The sequence below is a fragment of the Mycteria americana genome, chromosome 24, assembly GCF_035582795.1.
Source record: "Mycteria americana isolate JAX WOST 10 ecotype Jacksonville Zoo and Gardens chromosome 24, USCA_MyAme_1.0, whole genome shotgun sequence".
Taxonomy (NCBI): Eukaryota; Metazoa; Chordata; class Aves; order Ciconiiformes; family Ciconiidae; genus Mycteria; species Mycteria americana.
The window spans coordinates 6,030,513-6,044,395 of record NC_134388.1 but is presented as its reverse complement, the minus strand read 5'-3'; the positions used below and the strand labels follow the sequence as shown (position 1 = coordinate 6,044,395).

The window sequence follows — 13,883 nt, the reverse complement described above, 5'->3', positions numbered from 1 at the left end:
TCCATGGGGTCACCTAAGCAGTGGGCGCTTCCAGGCTGGGACACGGCCCTGTTTAGGCAAGGGAATGTTGGCACTGGGCAGCTGGACCCTTTCTTCCTTCTCCTAAAATGTCCTGCTCCCCTTCCCCTTCCCCGCACTTCACCCACCGACTTGTTTCTTCTTCTCCTTGGTCTTGAGGCGGACAATCTGCAGGTAGCTGGTGTTGGTGATGTCTGCCATGATGCTGGCGATCTTGCTCCAGACCCGCAGCAGGGCCCCACACAGCATGTAGTAGTGACGCAGGCGCATGCCCTGGAAGCACTCCTTCCCCTCCTGGATCAGCTTGCAGCTCCTGTTCCTTCAGTTCAAATGGGAAAAAACCACCCGAATCGGCACAGGCTCCCACGGCAGAGCAGGATCCCCCACCCACAGCCTCCCTGGCGTGGTCCTTCCCAATGCCACAGCCAGGGACCCTCTCCCCAACACCAGCTCTGCCTTGGGGAGGGCAGGACAGGTTGGGGCTGCAGATGCCTTACCAGACGGCATGGTTACACTTCTGCAAGGAGAAGTGGTAACTGCTCTCCCAGTGCTCCTTGGCTTCCTCGGGCAGCACCTGCAGAAGAAACACACAGCATTAGAGATTTTCCAGTGTCCGGCATGCAGCTGAGACTTGAAATCCAGGGCTGGGAGTCAGGACACCCGGGTGCTACCACTGTCTCTGTCCAATCCACAACAGAGCTACAAGGAGCTGTGAGGGGTTACAGCAGACGTCCTTCCAAAGCCACCCCTGCCCAGAGAAAGAGGCTTTTCCCTCTCCCCACACTGCAGGGCTGCAGCTCCCACCTACCCGCCGGTACTTCTTCTGCAGACTGTCCAGGCTCTCAGGCTGGCTTTGCTTCCCAATATTTGGCTTGTAGAGGATGAAGTTCTTCCCGCGGCCCTGCTCTGCCAGCAGACAGGTGTGTTTGCAGCCTCGCATCTGTCGGGGTAGAGCTGATGGTTACAGTCACAGCCTCTCTCCCCAAGCCCATACTTCTCTAAACTAACCCCTTCCTTCCAGGATGGGGGTTCCTGGAAGCATCTCCCAGCCCCCAGCAACAGGCCAGACATAGACCTCTTACAGCCATGGTGGACCTTCTCCCGTTGGAGTCACTCTCCAAGCTGAGGTGCCACCCTGGCAGAGCCCAGGGACCTACCTTGTAGGAGAGGTAGAACCCATCGAAGGATCCCGTCAGTTTGAGTGACTTCTCATAAGCTTCCTCCCACTTTAAGCCTCTGTCGACACTGATCTAAACAGGGACAAACAGAGGGATTCCGTAACTTCAGAGCGCAGGACAAGTGCATCAGTGTCTGTCTCACAAATCGCACCCTCAATACAAAGTTGCTGCTGCTGCAGCCTAGAAACAGGCACTGCCAGACTGCCCGCAGCGGTACGGCAGCCCCGAGCCCCTGGGGCAGGGCCTCTCCTTGCCTCTTCTCTGTAACTCCCAGCATCAGTCACCTGCTCGCGGCCAAGGCAGATGTGACTGAAACATGACACAAAGCCACGGGGCAGGGGGAGGGACCCAGCAGCTCACACCTCCCCAGACTGGGAAGGACTGGAGAAGACTGGACTGCAGAGGTAGCTGTGCAGGCTGCCTACCTTATAAAACACGACCTGCCCATCCTGCGGGTGCCCAGGGGTCAGGAAGACCTCCTTGCTCTCCTCATAGATCTCATCCACTCCTGGGGCTAAATCTGTAGAAGGAGAAAAGACTGCTGTAAGATACATCTTCCCATACCACCTCCTCTCCCTGCAAGAGCCTCAAGATCTGTGCTGTGTGGGGACACCGCAGTGCCCAAGATGGCTGTGGCCGTGGAACAGCCATCAGTCAGCACAGGGAGGAGCAGAGAACCTCAGGGGTGTGGTAGGGAGAGGTCTGGCCACCCCTCTTTCTCCATACCTAGGATGCCCATGTCGTATTTGCCCTCCTTCTTGTCCTTTTCAATCAGATAGTCAAAGGTGTCAGAAAAATACTGGAAGAGCATGTTCTGCTTGTCCACCTCCAGACCCAGGATGCGGTTCAGGAACTTGGTGATGGAGCAGTCTGCAAGAGCGTGGTGGTCAGGGAACGTGGCGCAGCCAGGCATGTAGCCCACCAGCACGCTCCCAAGGACAGCCACCCAACAAGCCACCCAACGTCCCTTCCCGACGGCGGCACAGCGCTAACGCGCAAGAGAGCAGCCCAAGGGCTGCTCCTCCAGCTGTAGCCGGCTGCCAGGCTGCCGCAGGGAAATGTGACCCGCAGTGTGGGCTAATCCCCACAGGACCCTCCCCTCGAAGCAAACGTCCTGCCCCAGCTGCACAGCAAACCCCTCGAGGCTGTGCTCCCCTGCAGATGGACCGGGTGGGCCAGGACACCCCCGCCTCTTTCACTTCTCCCCTACGCCGGACAGGAAAAGCTTGACACATACCCTTCTCCACTGAGACGGTGCCATATTTCATCTGATTGCAGCAGATCCCCACAGAGATGAGACCTTGCTTCATTTCTGGAATGGCAGAAGACAGCTTGTGCATGTTAGGGTTAAGCTTCTCCTCAGCGGTCCGGCAGGGCTGCTTCCCCCCGAGCTGTGCCCGTTATTTCACAGCTAAGCTTGTCCCAGACCCGTTCTCCCCCGCCTCTGGCAGGGTGACATGCATCTGGGTGGCCAATTGCCCTGCTCACTAGTGAGCTGCTAAGCCAGTGGTACTGTTCCCCTCTCTGACCTTCTGCTCCAGCCTGCTGCTCGGTTCTTCAAGCATCCCAAACCCGAGACCGACCTGGCCAGCAAGACGCAAAGAAACCCCAGAGCTGGTAATGTTCTTACCATGGAAAAACGCAGCCTCCCCTCTGTCATAGCTCTTTGGCACAGGAACTCTGTTCTCCGTGTGGTTGAGGATAGTGGAGAGAACTCTGTCTAGTGCCTTAGCCCCGTACTGTGAAAGGAGACAAGAATCTAATCTGGGACAAACCTACGCTGGCAGCCCGGCAGTGGACTGAGTGTGTCGCAACACTTCTGCTGTGCGCCGCGGAGAAAGCCATCGCCTCCAGGAAAGGCCACTGACCTGGTGGCTGTGCCAAGGGGAAGCCGTGTGTCAGGGCCCTCCTCTGTCCCTAGGGGACCAGAGTAGAGGAACCTGCTCGTCCGCACCCCGGTGCTGGCACCAGCTCCCTTGGGGACAGAGGCCCAAGCGCCCTTCCCGGCTCGCCCGTGGGAGCACAATCCTCGCACCAGTGTGGTGCTCAGATGCACAACGCTGATCATTGATGCAGTTCTGCATGCTGTACATGAGGCTACCCGCGGGGAGCTGGGTGCTAGGCCAGATCCTGCCTGTAGATGCCAGCAATGATCTTCCTGGCTCTGGCTCCCACTGAAGGCACTTGCTAACTACTTCAACCCCTCCTTGGCTGAGCTACCTTGAGAACAGCCGCAAGTTACCTTATTCTCAAAGTTGTACTTGCTGAGGTCTCGGGATTCAGTGGCCCGTCGGTCTCCGTGGGTTAAGGCACCCTAGGAAGGTAGACCAAGCAAAAAGTTCTTACTTTTAGCTGTTGCAAAACCCCAGAGAAGGATGGCCAAAGCCACGTCTCAGAAGAGGTCAGGATAAGAACATGCTGTGGGGAGGCAGTGTTCCTCTGGAATACTGAGACTTTACCAAAGTATTTGGGGATTTATCAGAAGTGAAGAAAAATGAAACAAACTAGTTATTCCATTAATTATTTCATCAGCTTTCTGGAAAAAGATGGGTTTACGCTCCCATAACAGTGGGGGAATTCCAGCATCTGGAATTGGGTTCTGCTTCCCTGAAATTCCTCCTGATGCCTTGGTTACGTATTCTTCTTCACTTCCTTTCCCAAATCCCAGGATGCTGAAAGCCTTCTGTGTTCCACAACTGCAATGCCTTCAGTCAGGGGTGATGCAATCCCCTGTACTAGTTACAGTGGCCATGCCAGGGGAACACCAAAATCGAAGCTCTTCAGAGAGAATTGGACCTGACACATTAATCTCTCTGCTGCAGGGCACTTACTAGGCTCTCCAGACGTTTTGCCACGATGGATGCAAACCTCCTCTCCCCTGCCAGCTCAGAGATAAGGAAGACATACTCTGGAGCAGAAACCTGGTTCGATCGGTGCGTTCGACCTACAGGGACATGAGAACAGAAGTGAAAGGAGATGTTGGTACAGCCTGGCTGGTACGGGAAGGGAAGCTGAGCAGGAGGTGAGCGCGCCAAAATAACTTTCCATCATGCTGGTTTTCAAAGGACAGAGGCACAGTCGCATTCATCACCCTGGTGCTGCTGAGACCTTGGCAGAGCTGAGTTTATAGCCCCGACCCTCTGGGGCTGAGGAGTGACCCCCCAGTTTGAGCTAGGATGTGCCTTACTTCTTTTGTGCTCGCGTATTTAGGAACTGTCCCTCCCCATCCTACAGAGCCTCCCCAGGGTGGAACAGAAATCCCCAGGCAGCCCGGCCATGTTTCATGAGGACACACTGCTAACGTGTACGGGAGGGTTTCCCCTTCCCACACTGCAAATCACTCCTGAAGTCAACACAAACCTTCCCCACAAGATAAATCAGTCACAACGGCTTTGTGTCTGCATTTCCATCCTGGCAAAACACAGGAGCACTGTGCTCTGCAAGGTGCTCTATCTCAGAAAGCTAAATACACCTGCCCTGGCTGCAGCACGAGCCTGGCTTGGGCGGCCACGCGCGCCTTTCCTTCCCAGGGCTGCCAGAGGCTCCGTGGTCTGAACCGCGCTCAGGGGAAGGGGACAGTGACCAAGAACACCCAGCCCTCACCAAACTGCTGTATGGCCCGGTCTGCGCTCCAGGGCAACTCCAGTGTCATGTGGACCCGGCGCTTCTGGTTTTTCACCCGTCTGTCTGCTTGGAGAGAGATACCGGAGCTGGAGGCCTCAGAGATTATTGCTACAAGCTGAGGGAGACAGACAACAAGTGAGAAAGGGGAGTGAGATTCCTGAACATCTGCAAACCGCTTCATGAAACAGCCCGCAGCACAACTCCCCAGCCCGTGAAGGGACCCAGGACTCCTTGTCACCCCCCAGCAGGTCAGACGGACAGTCAGAAAAGCTGCAGAGCCTTTTTGGCCTGAAGCTGGCAAGGCAAAAGCATGCAAAGGCAGCCTCCCTCTCCTTCCCCTCTCAGTATACTCGCTCCCATGCAGGTGTTTGGAGGTTTCCTTGGCTCCAACCTGACTCACCTTTTCCCCTTTCATAAAACGCTCCTTCTCCTTCAGGTTGACGTGGTCTATAGAGAGGCCTTGCTCTGCACGAGACTCGAACATGACGGAGCCGTCCGGTCTGCAAACTACCCGGCCCTTCCGCCCCGTCATCTGCACACACCGCACAGGAGAGAGGCTGTTAGCAGAGGGGAGAGACCTGCACGGCGCACCAAGTCAATTTAGAAAGTCAATTCTCAACAGCTTTTTCAGATTGCAAGGAAGGAGAGGAAACCCTCTTCCAGCAGGAACCCCCTTTACTGGCCCCTTTTCCTGTCACCCAGTGCCACCGAAATACACTCTTGATTGTGAGGAGTACCTCAGCCACATGCTCCGGGCCCCCAAAGTGATTGATCAGTTCATCCAAGGTATTGAGAGGTAGCTCTTTGCCCAGTGCTTTTACTTTTGCTAGGAGGTCCTGCTTCATCTTTTCCACATGTTCGAGTTCTCTCAAGCCATGAATCTCTTTCTGGGAAGGCAGCACGTGAAAATTATCTGGAACGTAAAATGCGAAAGTTTAGAGTACCTGATAATTGCAAATCAGAGAGGGGGGGAAAAGTCACAAAGGGCTGCTGGGGGCACCATCTGATGAGCAGGCAAAGACACCTTGACTTGCAATAAATGCTGCTGAGCACGGAGTGAATTCCCACTGTGCTTCCCCCTGTTCTGGTGGGGAAAGGAGCATGCAGGGCAAATTCTTCCTGCTCACCGATCACAGCAGGTTAATGTGAATCAACCTCACAATCCCAAGTCTGACCATCACAGGATAAAATCTAGCCAAGATCATAAAGCTGTCCCAAGCACAGAAGGAGCTTCACCGTTCCAAGACGACACCAAGAGAGCCTCCTCACAGCAGCTCCCTGACTCTGCAAGCCCCTTAGCCAGACCCTCCAAGGGTCATGTCTGATCTGCCACTGTCCACGCGGGGCCCTGGGGTGGGTGGCTGTCTCCAGCCGCGCGCCCACGCGCCGGGTGCCACGCACTAGAATGAAGTGACTCCCGTTCCCAGCTCCCCCCAGGGAGGAAGGAGCTAACCCCTGCTCTGCTCTCCTTACTTCCATCCTCAGCTGCGAAGCCGTTGTAGGTGTGCTCAACAAAGATGACATCGTCCGTCTCAAACACGGATTCCGGGGAGGAGTTGAAGTCACTGTCAAGCCCCATGTCAGAGTCGGTGCTGCTGTCATCGCTGATCTTGATCACGCCCGCGGGGTCACACACGCCCTTCAGAGCCTTGGCGCAGCGGCCCCTCTGCTTCCCTGCAAGGGAGAGCAAGCGGTGTCAAGGCAGAGTCCCCAGCCTCGTGCATCAATACAGAACAGCAAGTGCCAGCTCAGAAAGAGGAGGAGAAATCACAAAAATAGCTGAGATTGCCCCAAATGAAAGGCTGATCTTGGAGAGACAGAGCCTCTCGGGGAGGCGAGGGGGAGTTAGGAAGGGAAGGAGAGAGGGGGACGGAGAGAAAGAAAGAGAGAGAGAGAAAGGAAGAACAAGGCAATCTTTATCAGGGCTGAAGCTAGTTGCACACGTCAGGATGAACACACAGCCGGCTCTAAGCAGTGCTAACTCCTCAGGGGAAGGAGTCCGCAGGTTTGACTGCCTCCAGAGGAATGTGCAGGACACGGGAAGGTGCCAGTGTTTTGGGACGTTGTTTACTTCCAAGCACAGTAAGACATGCCCCTGCTACGCGAGAGGGTTCACAAACCAGCTTGCGCAGGCTGCTCTGCAGCAGCAGCCAGTCAGGACAACCTCCACAATCTGCCAGTGCTGCTGTCCCCCTCTTCCCCCTTTCCCACATCCCACTGGAGGAGAAATCCCCAAACTCTTCTTACCTGCAGCCGCAGCCAATAGTTTGGCAGGGAAGTGATTTTTTTCCCCCAGGACACCTGCCGTGCTCTAAGTAAGGGGTAGTGGAGAAACCCCCCTTGCTGCGAGAGGGCTTCAGACATGCAGCCAGGACTCTTGTGCAATCTGCCCACCAGTCTCGGCAAGGAAGCAGCTGAGGGAGAGGGGCATAGCTACTGGGCAAGTGGCGGAGGCGAGGACCTACGCTGTGACAGGGAAGTGGGTTAGAGGGAGGAAAGGGTGAATGACCTAGAGCTGCCGTCCTCCAGATGAGAGAGAGTGACGGGAGATGTGCAGGAGGGCAAACTGAAACCAGGGCAGAGTAGCAAAAAGCATGAAGTAGGGAAAAGGGAAAAAGAAAAAGAAAAAGCTGAGTGGCTGGGGTGAAGCAGCAAGGCAGGAGGTCAGATGCTGGGCAGTGGAGTGTGCTCTTACGTTTTCTTTTAATGCCAGTTCCTTTTTCTCTCTTTCTTTTGGTTGAAGGAAAGTGCTTCTGAATTAGTGATAGAAAGACGCCTCTGAAAGTAAGATGCAAAATTTATTCTAGCTACCAGGAATAGGAACATCTGCCGGTTATCATGTAGCAATGTGTATTTGAGATAGCACCACATTTCATGAAAGAGGGGTAAATCCTGCACCACAATTACTAGCGCGTGATCAGCCAGCCACTGGTACAGCATGGCTCTCCAGAACAGCAGCAACTCAGACTGAGTGTGTTTCACCAGCGGGCTCTGCTGGCAGACACCGAAGTTGGCCATGGGAGCGTGGGCTGCGCCAGCAGGTCCTCAGCTGCGGAACGGGCGTGCTGAGGGATGCAAAGCACTGTAATGCCGGGGAAAATGCTCTCTGCTGTGGCCTCCCTGCTGGCGGAGGGAGCAGGGCCATTCCAGGGAGACACTGCAACAGACCACGTGGCATGCCAAAGTTGCAAGACCTTTATATAGCAACTAAGAGAGAGTTTTAAATGGGAAGCACTATACTGGGAAGCTGTTACATCACTACTGAAAAATCCAGTAAGTCCCAGCGTCCCAGCCCCTCTCCATGCTCTGCTATCAGAGACCACCGTCAGGCTGTCCAACAAATGTGCTCCACCAAGTCCTCCAATTAACTGGACGTGGGCTCGCTTGCCCACAAACAGAGAAAAGTGACAAAACACGGATATGCAGTGGTTTCAGGTGAATGGAAAAAATCATAAGAGGTGGAAAAAAAAATGTTTCTGTGGGCTGTTCTGCAACTAACAGAGCAAATGCTTAAATGCTGATCATGTCGGGTGGGGATGAACCCCCAGTGCAATGAGAAGGCAGTGAATGAGCTCTGGTCGAAGAAAAAAAAAAAACCAAACGTTGAAAGCAACAGCTGAGAGGTATGGACATGACAACTCGCCCGTGTGAGAAAGAGGGAGTCTTGGGAACCAGGGAGGGAGCTCTGAGACCCTTGGTGTGAGGGGCTGAAGGAGACAGAGACAGCACCGCTCCCTGCAGGGGCAGAGCCCTGTGCTGGCTGTCAAGTGATTGCGATTACACGGCACCAGGACGAGCCCTTTTGTCCCGTGTGCTGGGGTGACCCCGGGCTCAGAATGCAAAGACTCACTCTCGGGTCTGGAGCCTCCCTGCCATGAAACCTTGCTCGCTTTCCCGACACTTGTACTCCCCGTCTCCCCTGCGAACAAAGGGTCGGGCTGGTATTCACTCACTGAACAATCTGTTTATTTTTAACCCCGTTTCTTGGCATCTTTTAAACAACTGCTTCTTCCCAGCACACTCCGATCAAGAAATCCCCTGAAGTGCTGTAAAACCAGGACACCGCAGTTGGAGGCCCAGCAGATGCCAGAAGACACTCAGTTATCTGGCCAATGCTGCTGAGCAAAGAGCTCTCGCCTCTAGAACTGGGGACAGAGTCAAGCAGTGTGCGTGATCGCTAACAGACCCTTCCTCCTTCAACAGCTGAGCAAGGCTCAAAGGGACCACGTAGTCCTCCAGCCCAAGTTCCTCTGAATTCTGCGACATGAAAACCAATCCAAGAGACCAAATCAATCCAAGCAGTTGTTAGACTCGCCTTGCGCACTGTCACCAAACTGGAATTTGTTTTTCAGGAATGGACTGGAGACAGCGGAGTGACACAGACCAACACAACCCCTCCATCAATAAGGGAGGAAAGCTTTGCCTAAACTGGACACATACTGTCTCTGGCATCTCTCATGGCTTTCACCTGCATTAAAAGTCACTTCAAAAGAAAGCAGTAACAGCCCTGTCGCCTGCAGAACAGAGGAGACACAACTCAACCCAATGTCCCAGGTTTTCGTCACCCATCGTGCAGGAACAGCCGCATTCATGGGACAGGCCAATATATTGAAATCTATAGCAATGTGGGGGAGCATAAGCCTCGTTCTCTGCTGAATGGGTAGCAGGAGTCCTGCTGCTGGCTTCACTTCGGGCACAACCAACTCGCCCTTCAGCTAGGAACAAAGGCAACACAACCAGGACACTGCAGAAGCCTGGCAATCGAACGTGTCCTGCCTCATATGCGTGCTGAAAGCCAACACTGGCAAATCTAAACTCCTTGGACCACTCCTTCCTCTCGCTGCTCCAGCGATGCTGCCTCACGTTATCATCCCAGCCTCTGTCATTACATGAGATTCTCTTGCTCATTTCTTCGCTGTCAACAGCCCCATTTTCCAGAGTCAGACCCACACAAACCACATCTGAGCTCGTATTTCTCGCTCTCCTACACCTGCCAATTCCTTTCAGTGTGTAGAGAGTCAGATCAGGCTGTTCATGCAAGTTTGGACCACAGGAAACTTCAAAATCCAGGATCTAGCTCATAAAGGCAGGCTGAAGAAATAGTGCCTCAAGGACCCAGCTAAGCGTCCTCTCCATTTACAGCTTGTGCAGGGTGAGGCATTATGAAACTGCATTTCAAGAACTGCAAGTGACAAGTGGCCCCAGGGCAGGGCTTTCCCTAGCACGCCTCCAGCCTCCCATGCATCTCCCCAGCAGAAAAACAGGGATTTTTAACTCACTCTGCAGCAGAGACAAAACAATTTAGATGCCCATCGTTCTCATCCAGGACTTCTCTGGTGCGAGCCTCCCCAGTGGACTGCAGGCCGATGACGATACACTGCAGGGAAACACAAGGGACGGCACAGCAAGGCGTCAGGGAGGGTGTACCGCAGCCGGTGTCAGGGCAAACAGCTACAGGCTCAAGGGACTGTATTTCACAGTCCCAGGTACCTTCCCCTTGGGCCCGACCCCACGTACGTGTTGGGCCTGTAGCAGAGCTCCTGATCAAGAACCATCTCAAATCTTTCAACATCCAAACCCCTACATCTGCTCACACCACAGAGAGGATGACTCTGATTACAGAAGCTAACTGACTTTGCTAGGCAGTTTCTGCCTAAAATTTCCAAATCACATCCAGATGGATGAAAGGACAGGGCTGTGCTCAACGTGAAGGATCTGGTACCTCTTCGAGCTTGAACATGACCCAAAATACTGTTTCAGATCAGCTTGCCCACATCTACCACAAATGAGCGGTGGGTAATGCCTCAGAAGACAAGACCACGTTAACTCCCCAGTATAATTTACCGTGAATATTCTCAGAAACCTGGACACTGCACTTCATTCTGGTTAATCTGGAGAGAAATTCATCCTTAAAGAGGTTTGAAATTGCTTTCAAGTCAAGCTGAACAATAATTAACTCCCTTTGGTTGCAGACTACAAAAAAATCACTTGTAACGTAAGACTGATGGCTGCTGCCACTGCAGCGAGGCTCTGATACCACACCTTATCCTTCGCCAGCTCTTCCTTGGCAAGCTCAACGAGTCGCCGGACTTTAGCAGCAATGCAGAGATACTTGAAGAAGCGCTGGTGAGCTGACCAGAACTGACCCCACAAGGATTTCCGAGACTCCAAGCCGATCCAGTCGGCTGCCTGCTGGAACACCATCAAGGCCTCTGCCCACTGCAGACAATACCGAGAAAGGCCAAGTTAATATCTTAGTTTTCTTTCTCATTACTGCTGTGCAGGAGGTTGTTAGAACAGTCTGGGGTTTGATAACCTGATTTAACATCAGTATTTATGTCACTGGGTTAGGCTGAATGAACAGTCTGCTCATTCTCTCCTTTCTGCGCTAGCATGATGTTGCAAGCTCTGGTTTGCAAATAGGGAACTTTTAAATAGAAGCAAAAAAATATAAGATCATTTTTTATGTAAGCTGAGCATGCGTCCCCCTTTTCTTTCTTACAAAGTCTGTGGTCATGGCCACGTTTGGGGTCCTCAAACCCTCCCACAAACAAGTGCCCGTGCCCAAAGCGCAATTAAACATCAGTCTCCCCACTGCAGCGGGACCAGCTCACCAACTTCGCTGCCTTGTCGTAGACAATCTTGTACTGCTGATCCAGCGGGATCTCCTCGATTCTGAAGGTCACTCCAGTGAAACTGAGCTGCCTGGCAATGTACATTCCACTGACCTTCATGTCCATTGCCACGATCTCCATTGCACCAACTCCCCTGGGAGAGGAAGACAGCTGTGAAACCCCTTCCTCTGAAACCCCGGCGGCACCGGGGAGGTGCCTCTGCAGAACCACCACCTCTCCTGGCTCACGCTGTCCTCAGACGCTGTCCTCAGGCATCGCACCCATTTCCCAAACAAAGGCTGCCACAAAATGTAAGCCACATGAAAAGGGATGCTGGACATGACCTACCTCTTTTCGATGGCGTGCAGGAACTCATCAAACGCTCTGAAAGGGGTGCCCTCCCCCCAGATTCCCAGGCGGCTCATGTAAATCATGTTTTTTGGCTCAGAGGCACCTGTTTGAACAGAATTCACTGTCAGCAAAACCACAGAAGTTGTGAATAGTTTTGAGTCGAGTACAGTGAACTCTTAAGAGGACGGTCCTTGCCATCATGCCTCAGGAGACCCAAGGACCTTTCCAAACATTGCCCTCCATACGCTAAGTGGGCAAGCATCATCATACAGCTGAACAGCTGGCCAGGAACAAGGTTAACTGGAGACAAACTAGTCTGACTTGCCAAAAAGTCAGGAGTAATGGGCAGCAACGGGGCTCGGGGCAGATCTTAGCACCCTAGGCTCCCCTCTAGCATTGCAGTACCATTCACCTCTTCTTGCATGAACATGTACTCTCAGCGTACGTGCTCACATCTCAAGGGCATCCTTCAGATCACAGAGGTGACTGGCGACCGTTTACGCACGGCGCCCACACAATGCCGAGGGAAGCTTACCTGTGGCACTGGCATAAACAACCCTTGCTTGAGGCAGTTTGTTCTGAAGGTCCAGCACTGCTTTGCCCATTTTAGTAGAGCTGGCATTTTTGGCTTTGTGGCATTCATCAAACACAATCTGGAGGGGAACGTCAGTTAAGGAGAAAGGATCTATTTTCATCACGAGGATGGGAGCAGACAGAAAATACAACCCAGCCTCCTCCAGCCAACTGAACCAGTCCCAATATCAACAGGAGTGACTCGTTCCCCACACTGCACGAAATCTGTTGGTTTTGCCTACTCCCCTGCTCCTCAGGGCCCGAAGTCATTTCCCCCTCCCTCTCCCTTCACTTCCAAGGTGTGTCTTGTCTTGTATTGCTGAGGGAGAAGAATGCTGAAAAGGTTAATCCCAGCTGTGTTCTTCCCCTCCTCCCATTACCACTGCAGCCTGCGGAGGAGGAGAGAGAAGCGTGGGGGATGCATGTGCTTACAGCATTTAAATATCTACCAAAGGCACCAGGCTGCTCAGCACAGCTGCTCCCAGTGACTTCAGATGGCCCCAAGCTCTTTGTTCCTTGGTGAAGTATAATCACAAGCATGCAATTCTTCTCTCTCTCTCTCTCCCCAGTTGTTTTTTTTTTTAAAAGGATACAACTCCATCAAAATTTTCCCTGCACCAGTCCAAAATTTGTTTTAAGCGTGTCCTGTGCTGCCCGCCTGCCTGGCTTTCACCAATCAGCGCAGAATAAGTGGCAAAGAGGACTCCTTCTGAGGTAGCTGTGTCACCATATTTAATCTGCAGAAAGGAAGAACAAGAGCACACACACTCATGAGGCTTGTCCCCGGTATGTCGCGCCCATTCTTTGCCCACAATCGATACCGCTGATTGTGCTGTGACTGTGCAGGACGCATGCTCCTGCCTCCAAGAACAAAACCCAATCTGAGAGCAGAACGGACAAAAGACTGCTGGTAGCTGACGTCTTTAGCACTTCTGTTTGGCACTGAGATATGGTGATGACAGGGACTTTAAATCTCTGGACAAGTTCCACTAGCCAATGTGTCAGCACATCTGGACGCATGCAGTGAAATGTGGAGACCACGCTAGGACTTCCATTTTCTGGCCAACTGAAGTCGCTTCATTTTTTTTAAGGAACAGAATGTTCAATTGCTTTGAACCCTCCCATCTGTTTTAATTAATTCCAGAAAATAATTTTCTCTTTGACCAGGTGAGATTGCTGCCTATCTTACTGTCATGGGTCCCACCTGGAATGAAATAAAAGGTAGGGGGGAAAAAACCCATGGTCCCAATCTGAAGAAAGTTCCACTTAAAGCCTTTTTAGTCTGAAAACAAACACCCCTTTCAGTCTCTTAATAGAGTGCATTCAGAGGTGTTGAACACATGTGGTTTCCATTGACTTTGTAAGAGCTGGTTGTTCAACACCATTAAAAACCAGAGGAGAGTGTTTCCATGAACTGGCCAGCGGTGTGGCAAACACAAGCCTGGACAAGGCTGATGCACTGGACAAGAGGCTAAAGCACAGGCTACAAAGAACCCTGTGAATAGTCGCTACACAACTGCTGGTC

The 13,883-nt window shown here is 52.8% G+C and overlaps 1 protein-coding gene across 3 annotated transcripts in view; it reads right to left on the bottom strand.

Annotated features, from left to right (window-relative positions):
- Positions 1-13,883, bottom strand: part of SBNO2 (strawberry notch homolog 2) — a 67,093-nt gene that overhangs the window by 3,752 nt on the left and 49,458 nt on the right. For all 3 annotated transcript variants that reach the window (XM_075524226.1, XM_075524227.1, XM_075524228.1), the window contains 21 exons: positions 12,952-13,095; positions 12,321-12,438; positions 11,783-11,888; positions 11,435-11,588; positions 10,863-11,039; positions 10,100-10,197; positions 7,516-7,598; positions 6,294-6,494; positions 5,558-5,733; positions 5,221-5,352; positions 4,800-4,935; positions 4,028-4,140; positions 3,439-3,510; positions 2,827-2,935; positions 2,434-2,508; positions 1,923-2,066; positions 1,622-1,716; positions 1,176-1,268; positions 827-958; positions 516-592; positions 147-337 (listed from right to left, as the gene is read on the bottom strand). In XM_075524226.1, coding sequence (XP_075380341.1) covers positions 147-337; positions 516-592; positions 827-958; positions 1,176-1,268; positions 1,622-1,716; positions 1,923-2,066; positions 2,434-2,508; positions 2,827-2,935; positions 3,439-3,510; positions 4,028-4,140; positions 4,800-4,935; positions 5,221-5,352; positions 5,558-5,733; positions 6,294-6,494; positions 7,516-7,598; positions 10,100-10,197; positions 10,863-11,039; positions 11,435-11,588; positions 11,783-11,888; positions 12,321-12,438; positions 12,952-13,095 — 2,626 coding nt within the window. The remainder of the gene's footprint in view (positions 1-146; positions 338-515; positions 593-826; positions 959-1,175; positions 1,269-1,621; positions 1,717-1,922; positions 2,067-2,433; positions 2,509-2,826; positions 2,936-3,438; positions 3,511-4,027; positions 4,141-4,799; positions 4,936-5,220; positions 5,353-5,557; positions 5,734-6,293; positions 6,495-7,515; positions 7,599-10,099; positions 10,198-10,862; positions 11,040-11,434; positions 11,589-11,782; positions 11,889-12,320; positions 12,439-12,951; positions 13,096-13,883) is intronic.